At 39.9% G+C, this 25025-nt stretch overlaps 1 protein-coding gene across 1 annotated transcript in view; it reads left to right on the top strand.

Moving 5' to 3' along the window:
• Nucleotides 1–25025, top strand: part of slc7a11 (solute carrier family 7 member 11) — a 177634-nt gene that overhangs the window by 62393 nt on the left and 90216 nt on the right. The window contains exons 4-6 of the mRNA XM_060851690.1: nucleotides 21482–21607; nucleotides 23705–23804; nucleotides 24039–24083. Coding sequence (XP_060707673.1) covers nucleotides 21482–21607; nucleotides 23705–23804; nucleotides 24039–24083 — 271 coding nt within the window. The remainder of the gene's footprint in view (nucleotides 1–21481; nucleotides 21608–23704; nucleotides 23805–24038; nucleotides 24084–25025) is intronic.

Here is a 25025-nt window from a genome sequence, read left to right as displayed (position 1 = left end):
ATGAGCCCTTCTTCAGGAAAGGCCCTTTAACTGCCCTCAGAAATGGGTGTGTATTCAGTGCAATTTTGTGCACTGTCTATGTATAACATGTAAAAGTTGAATTGATCGGTTTTTCTCGCTAAGTTTTTATTTTTCATTGACATGGAGCATCTGAGTCCATCATGCAAGGCTGGCACATAGCAACTTCAACAGTTATATTGGCTGTTGTCTAAATGTAATGCATCACTAACAACTGCTCAGGTGTTGCCACTGTTCTTTGAGCTCCCAAGGCAGCATCAGTACAGCTGCTTTGCTACCTGTGGTGATAGATTTTAGAATCTGTGACTAGTGGAAACCTGGACACATGGCCACTATTTAAAGAGACCTAATCAGCCTGTAAAATACTGGCACACATTACACCTAATTAGACATAAGGTCCATCTTAATAACTAACACTACTCCTCTCAAAAATAAAGTTTCATAACTCCATTTCCAATCCACAAACTAATCAGCGATGAGAATATCCCAGCCTAAGAAGTAACCACGTTTGATATTTTCCTTTAGTATGCAGCTTTCCGGCTATCCTGCTGATTTTAATAATTTGCACTTGTGCTGCTACAGGAGGTCCACAGTCAATGGAATATGCACTCTAAAAAGCTTTCCAGACTGGACTTACAGGCAAATGGACCAGTTTATTCATTGGTTTGCAAGGGGCATTGTCCCAGATCCAACTAATTATCAAACATTTTTGACACTTGCTGAGAAATCAGTTGTCAGGTGATACTTTTGTCTGTCCTAAACTCTCACAGTTAGATTCTGCAAAATGAAAACAGCATGACAATTCAAAAGGAAATGGGTTTACTTAAAGTCACCAAGAAGTAAGTTGCTAATATGCAGAACTGCAAAATACTTAATGCTGAACAATTAAATACATCTTAGTCAGATTACAGAAACAGGAGCACCAAGAGGGGTTTGATGGCAAGGGTAGGCAAATGTTGAAATAAGATTCTGGATTAGTGGTGCTGGAAGAGCACAGCAGTTCAGGCAGCATCCAAGGAGCAGCGAAATCGACGTTGCAGGCAAAAGCCCTTCATCAGGATTCCTGATGAAGGGCTTTTGCCTGAAACGTCTATTTCGCTGCTCCTTAGATGCTGCCTGAACTGCTGTATTCTTCCAGCACCACTAATCCAGAATCTGGTTTCCAGCATCTGCAGTCATTGTTTTTACCAAATGTTGAGATCTTAAATATCTCACAAGAAGCCACCAGCAAGGAATGGTTGATATTGTTGCACAAAATACAAGCCAAACTGATAGAGTTGAATATCTGATGGTGAGAAAACAAGGTTAATGAGATTCAAGCAACTGCTGATAAACGTGAGCTGAAGGCTATATACAAAGGTGCATGATTGGTCTATGTTTCTTCCCATTCACCAACAAAGCATGTCCTCTCAGCAGATGACAATCAGTTCCTAACAAATATACGTAAGATTCTCTCTCATTTCTGCAATCTCCTTCACCAGCAACCCCGAGTGATAGCTTTAAGTTACTTCCTCAGTGCTGTAGACTGAAAAACCTTGCCCTTGATTTGTTTCAAGCAGAAGTCATGAAGGCAATAAGGTGGCTTTCTATGGGAAATTGCCAGGAACTGATGGTATTCTACCTGAGGTGTTTATGTATGGAGGGATTCACATGATTAAGAAACTCATTAATTGCTTCTCCCTGATCTGGAACCAGGGTGCTGTGCACAAGGCTACAATGATGCCTCCATAATTCATTTTAACAAACACTCAGACAGCACGCCCATTTCTGATAATCACCATGGAATGTCATTTCATTCAACAACAAAGAAAATTATTGAAAAGTTATTCTTCATTTGATTGTCATTCACCTCATTGACCCAATGTACCCAGAATCACACTCTGGTTTCTGGGCAGTTCAAGGAAATGTAGATGTGATCCTTGAAGGATATAAAATTGAAGGAAGGTTCCACAAACAGAATAAGGATATCAATATATTTTTCTTTAAGGAACCTTTTACCCATCTCCAATACTTTCCCACCATGTCAACCTCTCCCCCTGGACTATTCTCCACTCTTGATCTTTTCAGTAAGAACTGTTGGTGGCAGGATGACTGCCTCTATTTCTTTGCTCTCTTCACCTACTCTAACCCATCTTCTTCTGAGCCTGCAGCAGTTTGTTAATTTAAGGTCAGCTTTAACTTTCTTATCAAACCTGCCAATAAAGGTGGCGTTGTAATCTTGCATATCAACAACTATCTACAGAGGTTGAGCGCCAACTCTTGGGCATGTCTTCTTATCCCCCTGAGCCAGCACCCCTTCACTGAAAATGAATTATTGTCCCCAACACTCATCTCCTCTGGAGATCTTTCCTCCACAGCTTCTACCTCACAGTCTCCAAGCCTTGTACATCTTAATTCTACCTTCTTAGCAAATCCAACAAACAGAATTGCCCTGGTAGACTCATTGTTTTAGCCTCTCCCTGTCCAACTGAACTTAATTCTTTCGATCCTAACTCCACTACTTTTCCCCTGGCCCAGCCTCTTCTCATAAAGCAACTTTCCCTTAAATTTGTCTCACATCCTCCAAGTAAAAGGTGTGGCTATTTGTACCTTCATGGATCCTGGATATGCCTGTCTTTTTGTGAGATATATGGAACATTCCTTGTCCCGACGCTATTTCTCCCCCACTCACACAAGTCTTTCAGAACAATTTGTCCTGACAATAAGTCTGAAGAAGCAAAGACCTTAAATCAACACACCACAGATACTTCAACAAGCATTATCAATACAAGCCCCTCAAAGTAGGACAGAAATTTTGCTTTCTTGGGAATATTCTCTCCAATAGCATGCTCATCCAGAATGCAGCTACCCTGGTTGGGGGTGCACACAAAGGATACCAAAGGCTATGTTCTACAGCCAGCTGAGCAGAGGAACCTGCACTATAAGATGTCCCAAACTTAGATAGAAAGACAATCTGAAAACCAAGTTCTAAGCTGATCCCAGTAAATGAGGGAGGAGAGGTCTCTGTTAATAAACATGTTCAATATCTGCGGAGAACAGTGTCAAGTACCTTCAGGACAAGCCAGTGTGATGTGAAACTAATGTCTCCGTCCATCCATCAGACACTGAATTCATGTGCAGTGTTTGCACTTAGTTATTTTTATAGAGAATTGGGCCCACATTTACATCATAATGGAGAGACTCTTCAATGTGCATAAACTAGAAATCCACAAACATCAGAATTCTCATCCCCAAGAGTCATTTCTGATTTTCATGAGGGTATGTTTGAAAATGCCCAGCCTTTCAAATATGTCTAGTTTGCTGAAATGGGTGGTCACTTAAACAGTTGACTGTCTTCAATTCTAAATGTTGATATTGTCACTGTCTGGAATGCACAAAGCAGACCAGGTCTGCATCAGTGAATTTAGTTGAACAAACCATGTTATCTCTTTGGAGATGTGAGGTATCCCTATGTTTCTGATCCCAGGAACCCTTCAGGTGGGGTACTCAGCTGCCTTCAGGGAGATTACAGACCCTTGGAGGGATGTTATCAGGTAATGTTCATGGAGTAGGGACAGGTAGCCTTCGAGATTGCAAAAAGTAGACAAGGGAATGTCTGAAAAGGGCAAAAACCCACAGGAACTGTCAAACTGTGATAGAACTGTCGCAGAATTGTAAAAGTTGTCAAACAACATAGATTAGATTCCCTACAGTATGGAAACTGGCCCTTCAGCCCAACAAGTCCACACCAACCCTCCGAAGAGTAGCCCACCCAGACCCATTCCCCTCCATTTACCCCTGACTCATGCACCTAACACTACGGGCAATTTAGTGTGGCCCATTCACCCTAACCTGCACATCTTTGGACAGTGGGAGGAAACTGGAGCACCCAGATGAAACCCATGCAGATACAAGGAGAATGTGCAAACTCCACACAGACAGGAGGGGATCAAACCTGGGTCCCTGGTACTGTGAGGCAGCAGGGCTAGCCACTGAGCCACTGTGCTGCCCCAACTTAGAATAGTGTTTGCTTTCATAAGATATGTGTTGATGAAATTCCAATGTATTACTTTGATTTTTTTTTAAAAAGGGACATCACCAATAAATATTTTTTAAAAATCTTATATCAGCATGGTTCCTGAGATTTGTCCATGCTGGCTGCTAGCTGAGTTGGCATGGGGAAGTGTGAAGCCTAGTGGCTGAAGGACATGGGTTGACATGGGTGAGCTTTAAGTTGAATAAGAGCTATAAAATACCAGAAAAGGAGAACAGGTTAACTTCGGACCTATAAAAGATTGAGGGATGGTGTAAGAGGGAGTATGTCTAGGGAGTATGAGATGATTTGGAGATGTTGAGAGGGGCATAGGATGGTTTAGGAGTTTTAGGACACATAGAGATAGGTAGATGGCATGTGGTAGAATGAAGGTTATGTGGTAACATAGAATTGTCATAGGTAGGTCATGGGAGTACAGGGGTGTAATGGTTGATGGCTGGAGCAATTTTTTTCATTTCATTCTTTATTTTATTACTCAGCTGTACAGTGCTAGAGCTTGGAGCTAGATATTGTTCCAAGCCCACATCCACAGCCAGCAGCATCTACCCTTGATTCGGGGTTTACTAGTCGGCTTCCTGAGGAACCTTGGTACCTCAGAATGAAAATTCACCTGCTTGGGGCACTTTTCCCCAGTTTGGATTTACAGAGATGAAAATTAAGGCCTTCAACTAACATCGCAAACCATGGAAACTAGTCTCTTTTTAAAACTTTTTGCTCAGCTACCATCCGTCAAAGTGGTAGGAGAATGAACCAGTCAGATTACAATTAAAGCAAGAGATAAAGAAGAGGGACCATCTATGTGTTACTGCATGTAACATTACTTTTACAAAATTGTGTTACTTTTTTAAATGATGTATATTAGATTATATACAAGTTCAAAGTTTGTGAGAAGATTTGTAGCTCGGGTGCTCATTGTGGTTCTGTTCGCCGAGCTGGGAATTTGTGTTGCAGACGTTTTGTCCCCTGTCTAGGTGACATCCTCAGTGCTTGGGAGCCTCTTGTGAAGCGCTTCTGTGATCTTTCCTCCGGCATTTGTAGTGGTTTGAATCTGCCGCTTCCGGTTGTCAGTTCCAGCTGTCCATTGCATGGTCGGTATATTGGGTCCAAGTCGATGTGCTTATTGATTGAATCTATGGATGAGTGTCATGCCTCTGAGGATTCCCTGGCTGTTCTCTGTTTGGCTTGTCCTATAATATTCATGTTGCTTGTCATCTGTGTGTGTGACTACTAAGGATAGCTGGTCGTGTCGTTTCGTGGCTAGCCAACACCAACTAGCCATGAAACGACACGACCAGCTATCCTTAGTAGCCACACGCAGATGACAAGCGACATGAAATCGACTGGGACAACACTACTATTATAGGACAAGCCAAACAGAGAACAGCCAGGGAATCCCTAGAGGCATGGCACTCATCCACAGATTCAATCAATATACCAACCACTGCAGCGGACATCTGGAACTGACAAACGGAAGCGGCAGAGACAAACCACTACAAATGCCGGAGGAAAGATCACCAAAGCGCTTCACAGGAGGCTCCCAAGCACTGAGGATGTCACCTAGACAGGGGACGAAACGTCTACAACACAAATTCCCAGCTCGGCGAACAGAATTATATACAAGTGGCAATCAATAATTTGAAGTTAGGCCTTTTTAATGAATGTTAATAATGACTATTTTAATAATGGCAAAATGAGAAGAATTTTGACTTTTTCCACAATGGAATTATGCCCTTTTGAAATGTTGTTCCTACTTCAGTTCCTCCTCTCCATAGTCCTTCACTTTGCTTCACATCACATAACCAAGAGATAGCATGCTCTAATGTTCGAATGGATTTCACCCTGTATTTTGTGCACTAATTCCAGCGAATGCTAAAATACTCAGTTCACTTTGCTGATTTTATAAATATTCATTGGTCCAAACTCTTAATGGCAATACAAGAAAAGCAATGGGAAGACTAACATTTCTACGCACTTGAAGTTGAATAATTCCATCTACTTGAAGTGGCCTAAAAGTATTTGCATTTAACCACAGATCATAAAAAACACTAGAATGTTCCAGCTCCCTAGCAGAAAGGAAGATATTACTCATTGTTGGAGGTTAGTCATCTCAGCACCAGGATATCTCTATAGGAGTTCCTCAGGGTAATATCCTTGGCTCAACTATCTTCAGCTGAGTTATCGATAATCTTCTATCCATCAGACAGTTAGAAGTTGTATGTTCATTTAAAATATTCAGTGCCACTCATGTTTCCTCAAATACCATGTCTATATGTAGCAAATCCTGGACAACTTAAAGCGAGAGTTGAGGGCCCAGTCATATGATTAGTTAATTAGTTGGATTGTTAGTCCAGAGACTGAGGTAATGTTCTGGACCCAGGTTCGAATCCTACCACGGCAGATGGTGGAAGTTGGATTCAATAAAAATCTAGAATTAAGAATCTAATGATGACGTAAAACCATTGTTGATTGTCAGGAAAAACCCATCTGGTTCACTAATGTCCTTTAGGGAAAGAAACTGCCATCCTTACCTGGTCTGATCTACATGTGACTCCAAACGCACAGCAATGTGGTTGATTTGAAACTGCCCACTGAGCAATTAGGGATGGGCCATAAATTCTGGCCTAGCCACTGATGCCCACATCCTGTGAATGAATAATGGAAAAAACATGCTGATTGAGCTGAAAACTGGCAAGTAACATTTGTGCCAAATAATTGCCAGGCAATGACTATTTCCACCAAAAGAGGATATAGCCATTGGTCCTTGACATTCAATGGCATTGCCATCACTGAACTCGCAACTCTCAAGAAGTTTAATGTCATCTCGGACAAAGCGACCCCTCAATTGTTGCTCCATCCACCATCTTCAACTTTCTCTCCTCTCACCACCAATGCACAGTCTTATCCAGGATCTGAGCAGCACCTTCCACACTGACAACCGCTACCACTTTATAGGACAATGGCAACAGATGAATCATTATCTGCAAATTACCCTCCAACCATCCTGACCTGGAACAACATTGCCATTCCTTCACTGTAGATGTGTTTATGTTTCTTTACTAACCTGGCATGACCTAAAGGTTACTCTTATTACAGTAACACAAAGCAATCAATATTAGCAAAACATTAGAAGAGTTTTATACAGTCTGATTAATTGAATTCATACAGTTGGACAGTGAAAATGTCCCTCCTTCTTTAACTAATCTTATAATGTTATTAAAGTCTACCTAACAGAAGAATGGCAATTTACATTCATATAGCATCTTTAACCCAATAAAACAATGTGCTTAATGACAATGATATAAAGCAAAGTATAAGACAGAAACATAGGAGGAAAAAATGGATGGTGAATGATCAAAAGCTTGGTCTAACAAATAAGTTACAAAGAGTGTCTTAAAAATGCAAGAGAGTTGGGGAGGTTTTGGAAAGAAGTAGCAGAGCTTAGGGCCTTGACAGCTGAAGATGTGGCCACCAACAGTACAACAATTAAAATTGGAGATGTTTCTTAACCCATAATTAGAGAAACAGATATCTCTGAGGGTTGTATGTTTGGAGGAGATCATATAGATAAGAGGGAATGAAGTCATGATGGAATTTGAAACAAAATGTGAGGTATTTCTTTTAAAGAAAATAGAGATGATAGATGAAGGGGACTTGTTTTGAGTTAGGCCACATTCGCTAGGAGGTGTGTTTGAACTCTTTTTCTGCAACGTCAGCACGGTAGTGAGTGAAATTTCCTTTTCATGGAAGAAATAAAGTCCATGGATCAGATTGGAGAAGAGCAAGGTGTTCATCCCAACGTTGTGACCGATATTTCTCCTCAAAGTCACATTACCTTATGATTATTCTATTCCCAGTTAAGGGGCCTTGCTGTGTGCAAATTGGCTGCTGGATTCCTCATATTACAGCAGTCACTACTCATCAAAGTTACTTTATTGGCTGCCTGACATTTTGATATGTTATGGGGTCTTGAAAGTAAATTGGTGAGGCACGGTGCTCAATGGTTAGCACTATAGCCTCACAGCGCTATGGACCCGGTTTTGATTCCAGCTTCAGGCCATTGTCTGTGTAGAGTTTGCATGTTCTTCCAGAGTCTGTGTGGGTTTCCTCCAGGTGCTCTGGTTTCCTCCCACAGTCCAAAGATGTGCAGGTTTGCTTAATTGACCATGCTAAATTGCCCATAGTGTTAGGTCCATTAGTCAGCAGTAAATGTAGGGGAATGGGTCTGGGTGGGTTATTCTTTGGAGGGCCAGTGTGGACTTGTTGGGCTAAATGGCCTGTTTACACACTGTAGGGAATCTAACCTAAATCATTTTTGAATTGATAATGTAATTCTTCCTCATTTTTCTTCAGAGCATAAATATGAAATCTTGAGCAGCATATCGTTACTGCACTTTCTCCCACTAAAAGCAATGATCAAGTCCATTTACATTATACATATTTGAGAAGTGTTAAATAACACATTTGCAGTTCCCTGAATGGTGCACACCATCAATCTTCTGCCCTTGTAACATTCAGTTATGTCTTACCAGTTTTAATGATAAATGTGCTCAGGGAAACATTTCCCATATAGGTTGCAGGCTGCATGCTTTAAATAAATAAAATAAAGAGATTTAAAGGCCTCTTTTCTGAGACCTGTACCTTTGTAAACTATGACCTACAAATAGGTTGATGCCACACTCATTTTTCAGTTGATAACAGAAACAGATGCTTAAGCACAATATGCCAAGTTGTGTCCGCGCATACTCTTGTTGTAATGGTGAAAGCAGAATTAGAACTATCACCTCAATGACCATCATGTTCATTCATGGGCACCAGGACCGAGAAAACATATATGCCGAATGCTAAACATCCCATCTACAAAACTATCATAACCTTTAACATTGTAGTGCACTGCAAGGCACTGTATAGTATCATTATTAGGTGATATTTGATACTGAGTAACGTAAAACATATTCATAACCAAAAGCTTGTTCAAGGCAATAGATATTAAGATGTATCTGAAATGAAACATTTAGAAGAGAGTGATTTCAGCCAAGAGAATTTAAGTGCTTAAGATTCAAGCATCTGAAGCTGGAGTTATCAATGCTGAGGTGATGGAAATCAAAAATAAATAACAGCCCAGAAATGGAAGATTGTCAGAGCTGGAAGAGCTTACATGAATAGGAAAGGATGCTTTCTTGAGGTAGTTTAGGCTAAGAATTTTAAATCTGAGGTTTTGCTAGTCAAAGTAGGTTAACAATCACATGGGTAAAAGCATAACACCAATTAATTCATGTTAGGATACATGCTATGCACAAAAAAAAACTTCCCAATCATAGTACAAACCAGGCAATGTCATGCATACAAAACTGAGGCTGCAAATGAAGGTTACCAGACCATACTCTATGAATTAGAGCTTCTGCACATATTTCTTTCTTCCTTAATGAATTTTACTACCAGTGAAGATCAGACTTAGTATTCAGAAACTGAAGTAATGTAATTTTCTATCAAAGACATTTGATCCTCTACAGTTAGTAAAAAGAAATTAAAGCAATTTTACAGAAGGTGGCATGAGAAAAGTCAATTGAATGATCAGCCAACAATTGTCTGAAGTCTGAACTAGCTGCATTATTTTACTGAGTGTAGCCAAAACGTCTGGTTATTCAACAATGACTAATCTTGTTGCTTATTTCTATGAAATATCACAATGATTCAGAGGCAGTAAACTGAAGTTTCCTTCTGGGGACAGGAAACAGAAGTCAGTACTGTTTTCAAGTCCGCAACCCATCTTGGGAGTGGTGGGGTGCATGTTAACCTTTGGGATTTTCTCAGAAGCTATTCCTAATTGGCATTGACACTAATTCACATTCATTGGTGGCAGGTATCTGAAGGGTTAATCCGACGCCTTCCAAACGAACAGCTGCAGTAGTCGGTAATGCAGAGCGCGGGCAGCAACATTGAGGCATTCTCCCACTAACATCTATACAGCTTTAAAAAAAAGAATGTTTTGGACAGTCAGCTACCACAACGTTGTGAATCCATCTTCATGGCTGCCTCTGGCTGGTCTCACACCCAGGTCAGCCTACACTTCACAAGTATATCATTGGCTGTGATATCTAAAGAATGGCACATGGACTGCAGTAGAACAAGAAGGCAGCTCATCCCCATCTTCTCAAAGGAAACCAGAGACAAGCAATCAATGGTGGCCCAGCCAGCAATGCCCACATCAGGAATGGAAAAGATTAGGCAGAGAAGTTGTCTGGCAACATTGCTCCCTTAAACAAGTCTTACATTTAAAGTCAACCTCTTGCAAGATTAGAAACTGGATGTGCAGTTGGACCTCTCTGATTGCTGCTAATATTTCTCTTAATGTGCTTAATTAGATGCCCACCTTGAGGACTGTGGCCTTAATGGCCTTGAACCCGCCTCAGCAAAATGGTCAACAGCTGAGTAAGGATCAGGCGACTGGCATGCCAACCAATGTTGGTATTTTGTGGTCCTGATGTTGTTCAGTTCCATCTCCCTTGGGACCCAAAAATCATATCTTATTGTTCTGTTAAATGGTAACCATACTAGCTTAGTCATCATCACAGAATCATGATGTCTGAACAGCTATGTTAGCAGTCTAGCCTTCCTTCTCTGGCACTTTCAGTGAAATAAAGCACAGTGCAACTAAATATTTCCAAATCTGGAAGGAATCATCTCACTTTTTTTTTCTTTAAACATGTGGTACTTTCACTGTTTTTAAGTTGTCAATTCACTAATCAGAGAATGAGGTGGCTGATTCTGAGACTAAGGACCTGAATCTGAATAAGAGAAACTGCAATGGTATGAGCTGCGAGTTGGCCATGATGAGTTGAGAAATGTTACTGAAAGAAATGACAGTGGATAGACAATGGCAAACATTCAAAGAGTGAATAGGTGAACTACACAAATTGTTTATTCCTGTCTGGCACCAGAATGCAAAGAGAACATGGTTTACGAGAAAAGTTGGAGTTATTATTAGATGCAAAAAACAGGATATAAATTGGCGAAAAAAACCCTAAGGAATTGGAAAAGTTTAGAGGCCAGCAAAGGAGAAACAAGGAATTGATTAAAATGGAATATGAGAGCAAGCTTGCAGGGAACGTGAGAACTCACTGTAAAGGTTTCTAAAGGTAAATCGAAATTGATTGGCGAAGACTAATGTACATCCCTTACAGTCAGAAACAAGGGAATTTATAACGGGCATAAAGAAATGGCTAACAAACTAAATTCATACTTCATTTCTGTCTTAACAAAGGAGGACGTGAATAATTTACCAGAAATGATGATCGGGAACACAGGGTTTAAAGTGAGAGAGGAACCGAAGCAAATCTATAATAATAGAGAAAGTGTGTTGGAGAAATCGGTGGGATTGAAGGCTGACAGGGGTTGAATAATCTACATCTCAGAGAACCTAAGGAAATGTTTGGGAAATAGTGGAGGCATTAGTGATCATTTCCCATGATTCTTTCGACTCTGAAACAGTTCCTATAGATTGGAGTTTAGCTACTGTAGCCCCACTATTTATAAAGGGAGGTAGAGAGACAACAGAGAATTATATATCAGTGAGTCTGAATCAGTAATGGGAAAGATGCTAGAGCACATTATCAAGGATTTTATAGCAAATGTTTAAGAAAACAGTCAGAGAATCAGACACAGTCAGCTTGGATTTACAAAATGAAAATCAAGCTTGACAAGTCGACTGTAATTCTTTGAGGATTTGATCAGGGAAGCCAGTGGATGTGATTTATTTGGAGTTTAAGAAGCTTTTGACAAGCCCCACATATGAGATTCATGTATAAAATTAAAGGATATGAGATTGGGGTAATATAATGAGATACACAGAAAATTGGTTAGCAGACAGGAAGCAAAGAGTAGAAATGAATGGGTCTTTTTTTTCTGAATGGCAAGCAGTAACTAATGAGATACTGCAGGGCACAGTATTAGAACCCTGAGCTTTTCACAATATCTGTTAATAATTTAGATGAAGGAATTAAATGTAATACATAAAATTTTGCAAAAGACAGAAGGCCAGGTGGAATGATGAGCTGCAAACAGGATGCAGAGATGTTGCAGTGTGATCTGGACAGGCTGAGTGAGTGGGTAAATGTATGGAAGATGCAATATAATGTGGATAAATGTGTGGTTATCCACTTTGGTAGCAATAATAGGAAGGCAGATTATTATTTGAATGGCTGTACATTGAGAGAGGTGAATGATCAAAGAGACCTGTGTGAAAGTAAGTGTGCAGGCACAGCAGGCAGTAAAAAAGGCAACTATATTGTTGGCCTTCTTAGCAACAGGATTCAAGTACAGACACAGGGTTATCTTGCTTTAATTGTACCACGCATTAATGAGGCCGCGCATGAAATATTGTGTGCAGTTTTAGTCTCCTCTGAGGACAGATGTTCTTGCTAAAGCTAGAATACAGTGAAGATTTGTCAAATTGATTCCTGGGATGACAGGACTGAAAAGTGATTAAGTCAGTTAGATCTGTATTCCCTGGAGTTTAGAGGAATGTGGAGGGATCTCATCGAAACCTATAAAATTCTACCAGGTTTGTACATGTGTAGGAAGGATGTCCTCATCGATGAGGGAATCCAGGACCAGGGGTTCAGAGTTTTAGGATAAAGAATAAACCTTTTAGGCCTGATATAAGGAAAAATTTAATTGCCCAACGAGTAGTGAGCCTATGGAATTTGCTACCACGGGAAATGGTTTAGGCAAAAGCACTGGGTTTTTCAAGAAAGAGATAGATATAGCTCTTGTGGCTTAAGGGATGAAGGGACACAGGAAGAGGGTGGGATTAGAGTACTGAGCTTGATGGTTAGCCACAATTTTGTTGAATGGCAGAGCCCAGTCCTGTTCTTCTCTGTTTTTATGCTTGTGTGTAAACTATCAAAGGATAGCAGACCAAGCTGAAGCTACACAAGCAAAATTATGAAAGTGATTTTACTGAGATTGAAGGGCAGAGTAAACTAAAGATTTGTTAAACTGGCCATATCTTTGATGCAGTTTTCCTTGGAATGTTGCTTGCTTTTTGACAGCTGCAAAGTTGGGAACATCTCATACAGGATGGTGTGCTCCACATACCTCCCAGAGAATTGGAACAAAACATATACATCCCTGTAAGAGACAGGCTCAGTCTCATGACATTAAAACATTACTCAGGTTGGAAAGATTGTAGACACCCATTGATCATGACTTATTCATGCAGGTAAAGAATATGTAGAAGCTGAAAGGTATAATTACTTCTTCTTATGAAAGATAATTCCTTCAGATGTGGGATAGGGTGTTGTGATTAAGGAATTTCTGCAAGCTAAGTGAGTACACCATTAAAATATTTTAAAGAGGATAATGGCCGATATTTAACAAGACGCTTTGTGAACTGGGAACAGGTTTACATGTTGTTGTGATTGTACATGTACACTTCAGGCGTTTTTTACTTCATACAGTGAAGTGAAAATCAGAAGTCATATAGAAAAGAAGCTGATTTGAAAGTGTCCATTTTACACAAGACAGCAAACCAAAGGTAACTCTCCCCAGCCCTGCAGTAGGGACTCCAACTCACAAATCTTCTTTCTTAGAGCTAACAATGATTCTGCTAAACCAGGACTGCCTCAACCCATGATGACTGTCTGATATTAGACCAAATAGATGAGATTGTGTTTATTTCTGAAGTAGGAAAGGAGGATGCATTGATAGCATCGTGTCTGTTTTAACTTGCTTTCGATTTGTTAAACTGGAAATGTTCAGGTAAGATTGATTAGCAAGAATAAATCCATCTGAATCCTCATATTAAACTGCATCAGAAGACTGATAAGATTGCTGAAGTACCATGACAACTACAAGCCAAAACTTCAATCAATTGGATTGGGCTAGTGGCCAATGTAATACTGAGTATTGTAAGTATGGTTAATAAATGTTCATTATTGTTGAGGGCAGCAGTAGTAAACAATTGACCCTCAGACTGTTGAGATGACAGAAATTGTATGACAAACACAGTACATGCCAGCAGCTATAGTAGTAGCTGTGTATCTGTTACTGGAGAAATCAGGATTGAAATTATGAGATGTATCTGTCAATAGGAGCAAAGTGTCAGTCAAATAACACAAATCAATTGCCAGATATCTTTTCATCAATAATGCAGCATGTCAGTTATTGAGGAAAGGGATTATTTAAACATAAGGAACATTCTGTTAATAATGCAGCATGTTAAATATTGGGTGTTCACTGTTAATATTATGTTACACATCAGGATTAGTCCCAATGAGAAAATGTGTCAGATATTTGGTAACCTTGGGAGCAATAGTTTATTAATTCTAACTTGAAAACAATATGTTTTCTTTCCCCCTCAAATTAAAATCCTGACCTTGTGGGCTTCGTGACCAGAATTAGATGCAAAGTGATGCACAAGTGTACACATTGTAAAACTCCCTCTACATTTCTTAATCCCCTGTCACACAAAATCTATTATTAAAATTTCTATAGAGACCAATGATTTTTGAAACGAGATATAGATTTCCATAAATATGATGGAAACAATCGTTCAAGATTTCATGTTTGAATACTTTCACTGTAGCAAATAACCTGAAATCAATTCAGTCTAAACATTTCTTAACAGGTAACTAATACACCAAACTAAATAACTGAGTCACCCTTTAAATAAATTGGGTCATCTGAAAATACACCATGCCTGCACTTTACAGATACAGTCTTAAACCACTCCTTGCTTTTCAGCAGGCATCCTTCATCTTGCTATGCTGTGACAAGTCATCTGCACTGTCCTCCTATAGCCATCTTGAATTGATTGCCAGCAGGAATGTTCATCTGATGGCTCCTTGAGTGGGATTTTACAGGATCCATGGTTCCTGTACACTCACTGAAGGGTTTCGATTAGCGAAAGGTTACAATTTAATTTAAAGGCAAATGGGAACCTCAGACGTTCAATGGCAGGCTAGGAATGCAGAAGCTGACTCAATCAACAGACAGTGAAGGCCTTAGGTGAGATACAGACAATGCCTGTCTAAACTGTAGGAGATTTGTAGAAACATATGGATTGCAATGTGCGATGTTGTAATATTTTGTACAAAGCTGGAAGGTGTCTGTTACCCAGCAGAGTTGGTTTGGCACTTCATAGTGATAAGACTAGCTCTTCTTGCAAATTCATGAAAACAAACAATCATTTGACTTGTTTTCTGTCAGTTCATCAAGTTGTGCAATATGTTGTCAAATGGATTGATGGTAAGTTCACCAACAATAATTTAACATTGGGAACAGAATGATGATGTGAGACTTCACCTCCTATGAGAATGGTATGTTCTGATTTAGGGAGCTACCAGCCTGGCTATTCAGATGGCCAGCAGTTCTGTATTCCTGGCACCAATAGCTGGAAGGGTTGGCCATTGCTGGGATTACAGGCAGTCCCCAGTGCCAGGAAACAGCTAAGTTTGGGATCAGCTGTGTCGGTAAGAGTTTGGACAGTAAGTTTGAAGAGGATAGAGATTGGGTTAATGGAACACTGGTATTCTTGGGCCCAGGGAATGCTCAAATTAAGTTCCTTCCCTTCCTTTGACCAACACCAGCCCACACTAGCCCAGCATTGTATGGGCCTCCCCCTATTACAGATACAATAGTGGCAGGACCACGATGAGGCTGTTTGTTTGCCATCAATTAGGCACTGAGGAAGACCAATTATGGAAAGATGACCCACATTTCCCATGCCCATAAATTTCAGATAAGTTATTGGGAGGCCACCATGTAGATTTTATGTGCCCTGCACTTTCAAATCCTCTGCTGGAGAAATGTAAAATTCATTCCTTTGTATCTTTACTGTCCACAAGTTCGATTTGTTCTAACTTCTTCCTTCCAAACAGAAAATAATTTGTTGACGTTTCCTGCCCTCATGGATGTAGTTTCTCTGCTTCTTGCCCAAGAACGTGTCTGTCTCTCCAGATCTGAGTCCTGAAAGATCAATTTGATCCCCTTTAGTAATCAAGTTATCAAAAGTAACACTTGATTTTCTCTAGGTCTTAGCCTAGACCTTCTTTGCCATGACAACCAAATCACATGGGCCTGTCTCCGGAGAGGTTTAGGATGATCTCACCATCCCTCAATCCAGGACATTCTGTATTACCTTAAGTTAAAATAGACTGTTTCAATGTAACTATCTTGCAGAACCTCCCATGCATAACATAATTGTAAACATTTTTTCTACCAGATTATATGCTCCTTAATCAGGTATCTAAATGAGCCAGTCAAGTTTTGATCACAACGTTATGTACATCTACTATTTCTGAAGAATAGGAAGTGGTATTCAGTGAGTCTTCTCTGAGTATGAATGGAGAGTCTACATCGGCTTCTCACATTAAGCACAACATTTTTTTAAAATCTGTTTTTCTTTTATTCTGGTTTCGTAACCAAAATGGCAACTTTGTACACTTTTCATGTGTACTTGAGTACACATGACAACAAGATCACTGCTCTATGTGATGATGATCCTCATTAGTGTGTTGTGTCACCATAGTCTTACCCGACCACAGGGGCTGCTCTCTCATTAGAGAAAAGCGACTAGTGGTGATTTAAGCTTGGGGCCACCAGACCGCAGGCAAGGGAAGAGGTTGAAAAGGAGAATCCTTTATGGTAACCTCAAACCAGTGATGGGAATTGAATTCATGCTGTTGGCGTCACACCACTCTGCAAACCAACAGTCCAGCCAACTGAGCTAAACCAATTTACTATCCACCATTCCAATGCACAAAAATGCCCTTTCTCTCCAATTGTGATTTGCTGAATATTTGAAAATCTGTGGAAAGATCTTGTCCATTAAAAAGAGCTATAATTTACATCTCAGCCTCATGGGAGGGGATAAACACACCAAAGTTCCTAATCATCACCAAAAGGTTTTTCTACAAGTGCATATGCATGAACATGAAGAGGGTAATACATGAAAATCAGTTGACTTCCCTCATGACTGTCCCAAGCTCCATCTGACTCACTTCAGTAAGCTTCAATGTTCACAAGGTGGGGTGGAGTTGTGGCTGCAATGAGGAATCACAAGGGCGGAACTTCAGAAGATTTTTTATACAATGTGAAATTTTGCTGTTGAAGTATTGTCAGGTTCCTCAGTCTCCCACTGTAACTTTAGTCAGAGACCAAGGACAAACGTTATGCTGAGTCTAAACTAACATTTCTAGCCATTTAATCTGTTTCCCTGGAGAATCCACCAGTGTCTTGTAGAGTTACTCCACAAAACTAAACAAAATCACTGTCCAATTTCAGGGCCTAAACATTCCCAAAATTCTTCATTTAAACTGAAGTATTTTCAAAATTATTTCAAGATTAACCAGGCTTAAAAATCTTAACGGCTATCATAAGATGACATCATGCAAAGGTAGAAAATCTCTACAGTGTGGAAGCAAGCCATTCAGCCCAACAAGTCCACAGCAACTCTCCAAAGAGCATCCCACCTTTTCACTGTAACCCAGCATTTTCCATGGCTAATCCACTTAATTTACACATCCTTCGACACAATACGCAATTTTGCATGGCCAATCCACCTAACCTGCACATCTTTGGACTGTGGGAGGAAACCAGAAAACCTGAAGAAATCCACGCAGACACAGAGAGAATGTGCAAACACCACATGGAGAGTTGCCTGAGAGTGGAATTAAATCCAGGACCCTAGTACTGTGAGGCAGCAGCGCTAACCACTGAGCCATTGTGCTCAAATATTTACCTCAAGATCCTGTTCCCTACATTATTGGATGAGCTAAAGATCTTTCAGGCCAATGTGTTAAACATTAGTGAAAGATTTTCACTCAGTACAATGTTAAGGTCTGGGTTTATATTTTTAAAAAACTTTTCATCAGCATGAAAGTAGTTACAAGAAAATTGATATTAATTACCTGGGACAAATTTATCATGGCCATGTCTTTGCAGAAATCCTGATGAATGGCCTCTCGAGCAAGGCAACAAAATAATAACTAAGAATCTGGCATGAAGGTTGTGCACTGAAGCAAAGTGTGTCTTGTTTTCCTCCACTGATTTAATGGGGTGACTGGAGGACATCTCAACACCAGGCATCAGATGTGGGAGTTCTTTTATAAACCTAAATGAGTTATTACTCTCAGAGAATGAATTATAGTGCCTCTTACGGGAGTGAAAATAACCACATCTGGTATTTAATTGTCACTTGTTCTTTATTCTGCAACTATTTGCATTGTTTAAATTGACGTAGCCATTGGTTAAGATGTAACCTTTTTCTACTACTTCATACTTAATATTTCTTTCAATTGTTCAGCAAATCACTTGGTGCTCAATAAAGTGAGGAAGGGCTCTGTTGGGGATCAGGTATTACCACCTTATTGTCAGCATCAAACAGTCACAGGAATATAGCAGCTAGATGCACGATGAAGCTAATTCTATTAAACACAGGTAATTTGTCTTAACTGTACCCCAGATAAATACTCCCACATTAGTGTAATCATCTCAAGAAGTTTTCTGTGGCATTTTAAGCATTCATTGACTAGCAGTTTGTGCTGAATTATTGTCCTGTACTGCACAATTCTGTCTTCTCAGAATTTGGTTGAAATGGGCTATGTTCAAGTTATGTTAGACTCTTGAAGTTGGGGGAGGGTGGGAATTTTCTTCCTGAGGTATGGGCTGGACGCACACTTCAGAGTGGGAGAGACAGCATGCTGTCTTTAAATCAGCTCAAAGCCTTTACAATTCTATGCTGCAAATTAAAGAAAAATGAAAGTGACTCTAAGTATTGTTTTGCCACAATGGCCAATTTCTCAATGTGATTCCAAATTCCTCTACACGCCCAGTAATTGATCTGCGCAACATTTGCCATGAGCATCATATTACTTATTAACTACTAAAACATAGCCACAGATGAGGTCTGATCGCATCAAAAGTTTTCCAGAACAGACTCTACTAAAATGAAGCAAATTGAAAATGTTGGCTAAAAGCCTTCTACTGAAGTTATGTTAGGAAGATACAAGCAGATACAGGACTGTGCCTGCATCTATTGCACACACATTCCAGATAAAAGTCTGAAACAAAATAAAGCACACAGATTTAGTTGTTGTCTTCTAAAAGAAAACTGTCAAATTTATGGCTAAATGCAGATCTTTCAGTCTTAAAATTTGTACATGCTGGCCTGAGGATGATTGTGCCATCTCTGTACTGGATCACAAGTTTAAAAAAAAAGCAAGCTGTACAACAAAACAGTGCTCTAATTAAAATTAAATAACAACCAGATTCTTTCCAGTGTCACATTTTATTCTTGACTCCATTCTTTCAGCATCAGTCACAACGCAGCAAAAGTGCTTCAGGTGCATGTGGAGCTGAACTACCACCATTATAAGCCATAACCACCTGATGAAGGAGCAGCGCTCTGAAAGCTCGTGCTTCCAATTAAACCTGTTGGACTATAACCTGGTGTTGTGTGATTTTTAACTTTGTACAGCTGAGTCCAACACCGACATCTCCAAATCATGACGACCATTATAAGATTGTAGATTTGTAATATTTAATGTCATTCCATGGTGGATAGAGAGGCAAGGATGGAATTTCAAATATCACTGGCTTATCAAGGAAAGCCAATTGCCTTCTGAACACTCTAGAACATTCTGGTTGGAAAGAGAATGATGGCGCTGTATGACGGCATAGGTCGAGATAGTGAAAAGAATCACCAGCCTTGTGGCAAAAGATTCCATTCAGCCAGACACTGTGCAGCTTCAGCAGTGAAGCACCCAAGCTAAGGTTTTTGGGGTCCTTAATGGGTCTTGAGCACTATTTACACCTTGCGCCCCACAGCCCTGCCTTGGATATATTTACAGCTACCTACCTTCTTTTCATTGTAGATCCTGTGTACTTAAATTCATTTTGATTGGAGAGTGGTAAAGAGTAGTAGTATTGATACCAAAACCAAAGAAGAAATAATGTGTTGTACACTGTGGCCCCAAAATTCCATTCCTCCTCCAACCCAATTTTGTCTTGCACTGCTTTTATGACTTGAAAATGTAGTCTCAGTTATAAGCCTCAAGGCAATTTAATTGCTTTCGGAAGATCAAAGAAGGAAACTCTTTGTAGTCTGGCTGGCTGAGGTTTGGGATGCAATGAGCCTAGCAACAGCTTCTTCAGATATGCTTTAAGAGGACACCCTTTTGTTGCTTAAACTAAGATGAGAGGGCTGGAGCCGGCTCAGCTTTTCCTATATATTTATGCAGTTGTAGGTGGAGGGTTGCCCAACTGAGGAAGTCCGAGAGATCCTGAGTAAATGTAAGATGTAAGAAAGTGAGAGAGATATCCACTATAATTGTTCTATGGGTTACTATTTCCTCTCTACAATGCCTGGGAATTAAATGTTCCTGAGGTGGGAGAGTGAGGAACACTGAAGCTTGGTTTCAAAATGATTAATTCCTTTTTCTGCAGGATCCGAAGCTCTTAGGTTTGTTTAAAATGTACAGTAAGGTATGTCATAAGAGGTTCTAAATTGAGCATAATGTTGTAGAATGAGAATGGATATGACAAGACATTGCATATACCACAATGTAACAGTAATTATTGACAGTCAAGTAAAAGAGAGCATGAAAAATAATGATAGAATAGTCTCTAAAATTATTTACAGTGAACAATATTATCTATAACAACGTAAATAAAAGAATTTGTGGATCTCTTCAGTCATACAGCATTCACCCTTTGGTAAGGGGTCACCATTACACATCACAAACTGCCAGAAGGGACAATGTAGCTATTTCTGCTAATGTGCAGAGTAAAATTCAAAGTTATAGTTCTTGTGGGAACACAAACAAGGAGCGTTGTACCTTTAACAAATAACTTTTTAAACTAACCATTTAGTTTGACAGACAATGGTCTTTTCCATGTTATCCATGCAAGCTATTTTCTCCACTTCTTTACTTAACATTTCTGTGGATTGACAAGTTTACCAGCAGCTTCTGTGCTCACACAGATCTGACAGTAGCTACCAGGAGGGTTACCAGCTCTGGTCTCAATAACTCACTCTCTGATAGTGCTATGCCTTGCTGTGAGACAGTATATAGCCTGTGCCTTATTCTCAAACCATGCTAGAAATACCTTCTGAAATTAGGAAACCTGGTGTGTGAGAAATTGTAAGCACAATAGGCACGATCCAAATCAATTCCACAGAGGTTTCAAATGGAACATTTCTAAGTGTGGATGTTAGGAAATGGATTTTTGTTTTGCTCAGGATGTCAATATTCTGACCCTTCATTATTTATCAGGTCTTTTGTTACCTTTATGTCCTATAGTTTGACAGTAATATGAAGGAAATTGTACAGCATTGGTTTCAATCAAGTTGCCAGTCAGTGGTACCCTTGTTGCAGTATGTTGTTACCTGGGGTAACAGTATTTATTTTGTCCTGCTTGTTTCTCCAGCTGCGGTAATGTATGTTAACAGCATGAGCGTCAGCTGGACTGCACGGCTACAGATCTTTCTGACATTCTGCAAACTTGCTGCCATTTTAATAATCATCTTCCCTGGAATGGTGTGTTTATTCAAAGGTAAGCTGTCGTAAAACACTTCTTCCATTTCAAAACTCTTGCAGAGCCACTGAATGTTCCACAATGATGAATGATAAATAGTCTTTCTCTGCTGCTTTTGTTAATATCACTCCCATTAAACCTCACTGTTTCTTTTACATTTGTGATGGAGAAGTCTTATCAGTTGTCATATTTTACTTTTAATCTATCAAAAATGTCATTATTTTAAGTAAAGGGTCTATTATAGTGACAGCTGAACTGCACTCATTCTGTACTGCAAATTTACCTTCAGTGACAATGATTAGTTTGCACTGCCTGAACAGAAAGACATTTTTGACTGAAGTACTGAAAGGATCTTTGATGTTAAGAATTCCTGGAAACAAAGCCAGAAATACCTGATTTTAAACAGATTACTCGGTGGGATCGGACATCTCAGTGGACTGCAAGACCACACCAATTTTTTGAAGTGACAACATTGCTATTTGAATATGACTTGGGGGGGGGGCACAGCCCCCAATGGTATTGATCGACAATGCGACTTGATAATAGTGTGATTTATGGCATACTAAGAAGATGCAGTGCGTCAGTTAAATACCACTGAGACATTATGCACAAAAGGAAAATAAAAGTTATGCATTCACATCACACCTTTCACAACCTCATACCATCCCAAAGCACTTTAAAGCCAGCAAAGTGTGTTTGAAGTGTACACATCGTTGTAATGTAGGAAATGTGGAAACCTATTTGCATACAGCAAGGTTCCATAAATAGCAACATGCTAGTGACCAGATAACATTTACCAAAACACCAGGGGCAATTCCACTGCCTTTCTTCCAAATAATGCCTTTATGTCCACCTTAGAGGACAAACAGAACCTTATTTTAATATTTTGTCCTAAAGATAACGGCTGAAACCTTCTGCCCCATTGCCTTCCCACCCTCACAGGAGATAAGTTCTGGGTGAGAAGGCTCATGTCAAGCTTCCTATCTTACAACCAGTTGAGCTCCTTAAGTGGCAATTAATAACTGCCTAAGGGCATCAGCTGCAATGAACCCAGCTGTGAGTGAGTCTTCACCATGTGCCCTGGATGGTAACTAGTGACTGCTGGGTGATTAGGGGGAGATTGCTGTGGGCAATCACCCCCTAGTTCAAACACAATCAGTGTCTGGTTGAGGGACTGGATGTTGGATAGGGCAACCTGCTGAAAGCCACTCACAGGCCTTATTTCTGAGCTCTTTGGTCCCATCTCCCATGCATCTCCCAACCAAAGCAAACTCCCTTGTCCCCAAATTGCATCCCCAATGTGCTCTTTCAGCAGCGACCACAGCCTCTTCTGTGCTGCTTTAGTTGAAGAAAAACAGAAATGTGTCTTCGGCTGAGGATTTGGTAACGGTTCAGGTTCCTGACCCTAGTTTGCGAACTTTGCCAGGAACACAAAGTCTAGACAGACGCTTCAGTGTGGTGAGGGTTAAGTGCCGCAGAAACACAGTCCTTTGAATGAGAGGTTAAACAGCAGAATCTAAGTTGATGTAAAATCTCTCACACACCCTTTTGACGAAGAGCAGGGGGAGTTATTATTGAATGCCTAACTACAGAGGAACCTCAATTATCCAGCATTTGATTATCTGAATATCGGATTATCCGGCAAGATCACAAGGTCCCGATGCTCTCAGCTAAACTATATTATGCAACACTTGATTATCCAGAATTCGATTAACCGAATGAAATACTCCCCAACCGTGTCCTTCAAATAATCGAGGTTCCTCTGTATTGCTTGTCTCCCAATCTTCAGCAAAACTACACTATTCAGTCATTACCACACATTGGTGTTTGTGAAAGCTTGGAAGCTGTGAACAAATCGGATACCACTAAGTCCTAAATTACACCAAAGACTGTACAATGTATGCATCATTGGCTGTGAAGCACACTGGGACCTCCTGATGTTTCAGAAAATGCTACATTAACGCAAACCTTTCTTTCTAATCGGTATGAAGGATATGCAGTATTACTAAGCAGCAATGGTTGTATCGTTGATTAATCAGATTGCTTGCCTGCATCAGCCTCTCTAATCACATATTATGATGTTCCTACTTATTTTCTTTCTTTTCACATTCGCAGGAGAAACACAACATTTCAATCTGCCATTTCAAACAAAAGAATTTAACCTTATGGGAGTTCCTCTCGCTTTCTATTCTGGAATGTATGCATATTCTGGATGGTAAGAACTCTCAGACTCTGCAGATAAAGGCACAAAGGATCAGGATATAAAAGCAAAAACAGTCTTTGCAGAAAAAAAATGTTCTTAGCCCACCAAAGATAAACTCCCAAGATTACTCTCACAATTGCATTTCCAGGATGACTTAAATAATTATGCTGAATGATTTTTGTTTAAACTGCGGGAGATCATGTTTTATGAGATTGTTCTCAAACCATTCATTTTTATTTCATCCAGGTTTTACATGAATTTTGTCACAGAAGAAGTTGAAAATCCTGATAAGTAAGTCTCTGAAATCCATTTTATTTGAAGCAGTTCTCTTTGAGAAAATATCTGAAAAGTTTCAAATGCTTCAAGAAATCTTTTTTTTCCCTCACTGGCATGAAAAATGGTGCATCACATAGTGCTAGACACAAAATCTACTTTCATCCCCTGTTAGCAGTGTGGTAAAATAAAGAAACTGCACATATGCAACAAAAATAATCTTTTCAACTTATTTCTGAGGGGGGAGGGGGTTAAAGTAATAGAAAGAGAATTGGAGAGTGGATTAAGACACTGTATACCTGTGGTATTCCCTGTGCCATTTTGAGATTTGATCCTCCGTTTAATTTATTTCCAAGGGGTGGAGGAAGTTAAAGTAATAGAAGCGGGATCAGAGAGTGGATTAAGACATCTTTGGTACAACCTGTGCCATTTTGAGGTTTGATCCTCATTAACATGCCGACACACACTGCTGCAATTTCTCAGAGGGTGGGGGATTAACCATCTCCCATGCTAACCCAAGTAACAATCAGACAGGAGTGACAGGATGAAGAGAATCCTGAGAAGGGCCTTGATAGCAGCCCAGAGTTCCTACTCACCCCTTCCTTGTCCCACCGGAAAAAATGCGAATGTTTCCTGATCAGTCAACAGTGGGTTCTCTGAGTAAGCTGCTCATCAACTGGATGAAATATGTGTGACAAACACATTTGCATACCCGGTATGTATAAACCATTGGACCTCAAGTTGTTTCTGACAAGTGGCTTCCCATCTGCAACTCACGTAAGCATCAGTCTCCCAGCTCATGACCCTAAACAAGATGGCAGCAACTAGAGTACCAGTATACAACAACATTCAGTAAGCATTGCCCTATCAATTTCAGGTGGGTGTCAACAATAATATTACTTCTGATATCACAACAGCTTTAGGCTGGCTGTAAACATGGCAGTTTGTATTCTTTTATGG

Source organism: Hemiscyllium ocellatum, chromosome 36, assembly GCF_020745735.1.
Source record: "Hemiscyllium ocellatum isolate sHemOce1 chromosome 36, sHemOce1.pat.X.cur, whole genome shotgun sequence".
Taxonomy (NCBI): Eukaryota; Metazoa; Chordata; class Chondrichthyes; order Orectolobiformes; family Hemiscylliidae; genus Hemiscyllium; species Hemiscyllium ocellatum.
This window is presented reverse-complemented; position numbering and strand designations above follow the sequence as displayed.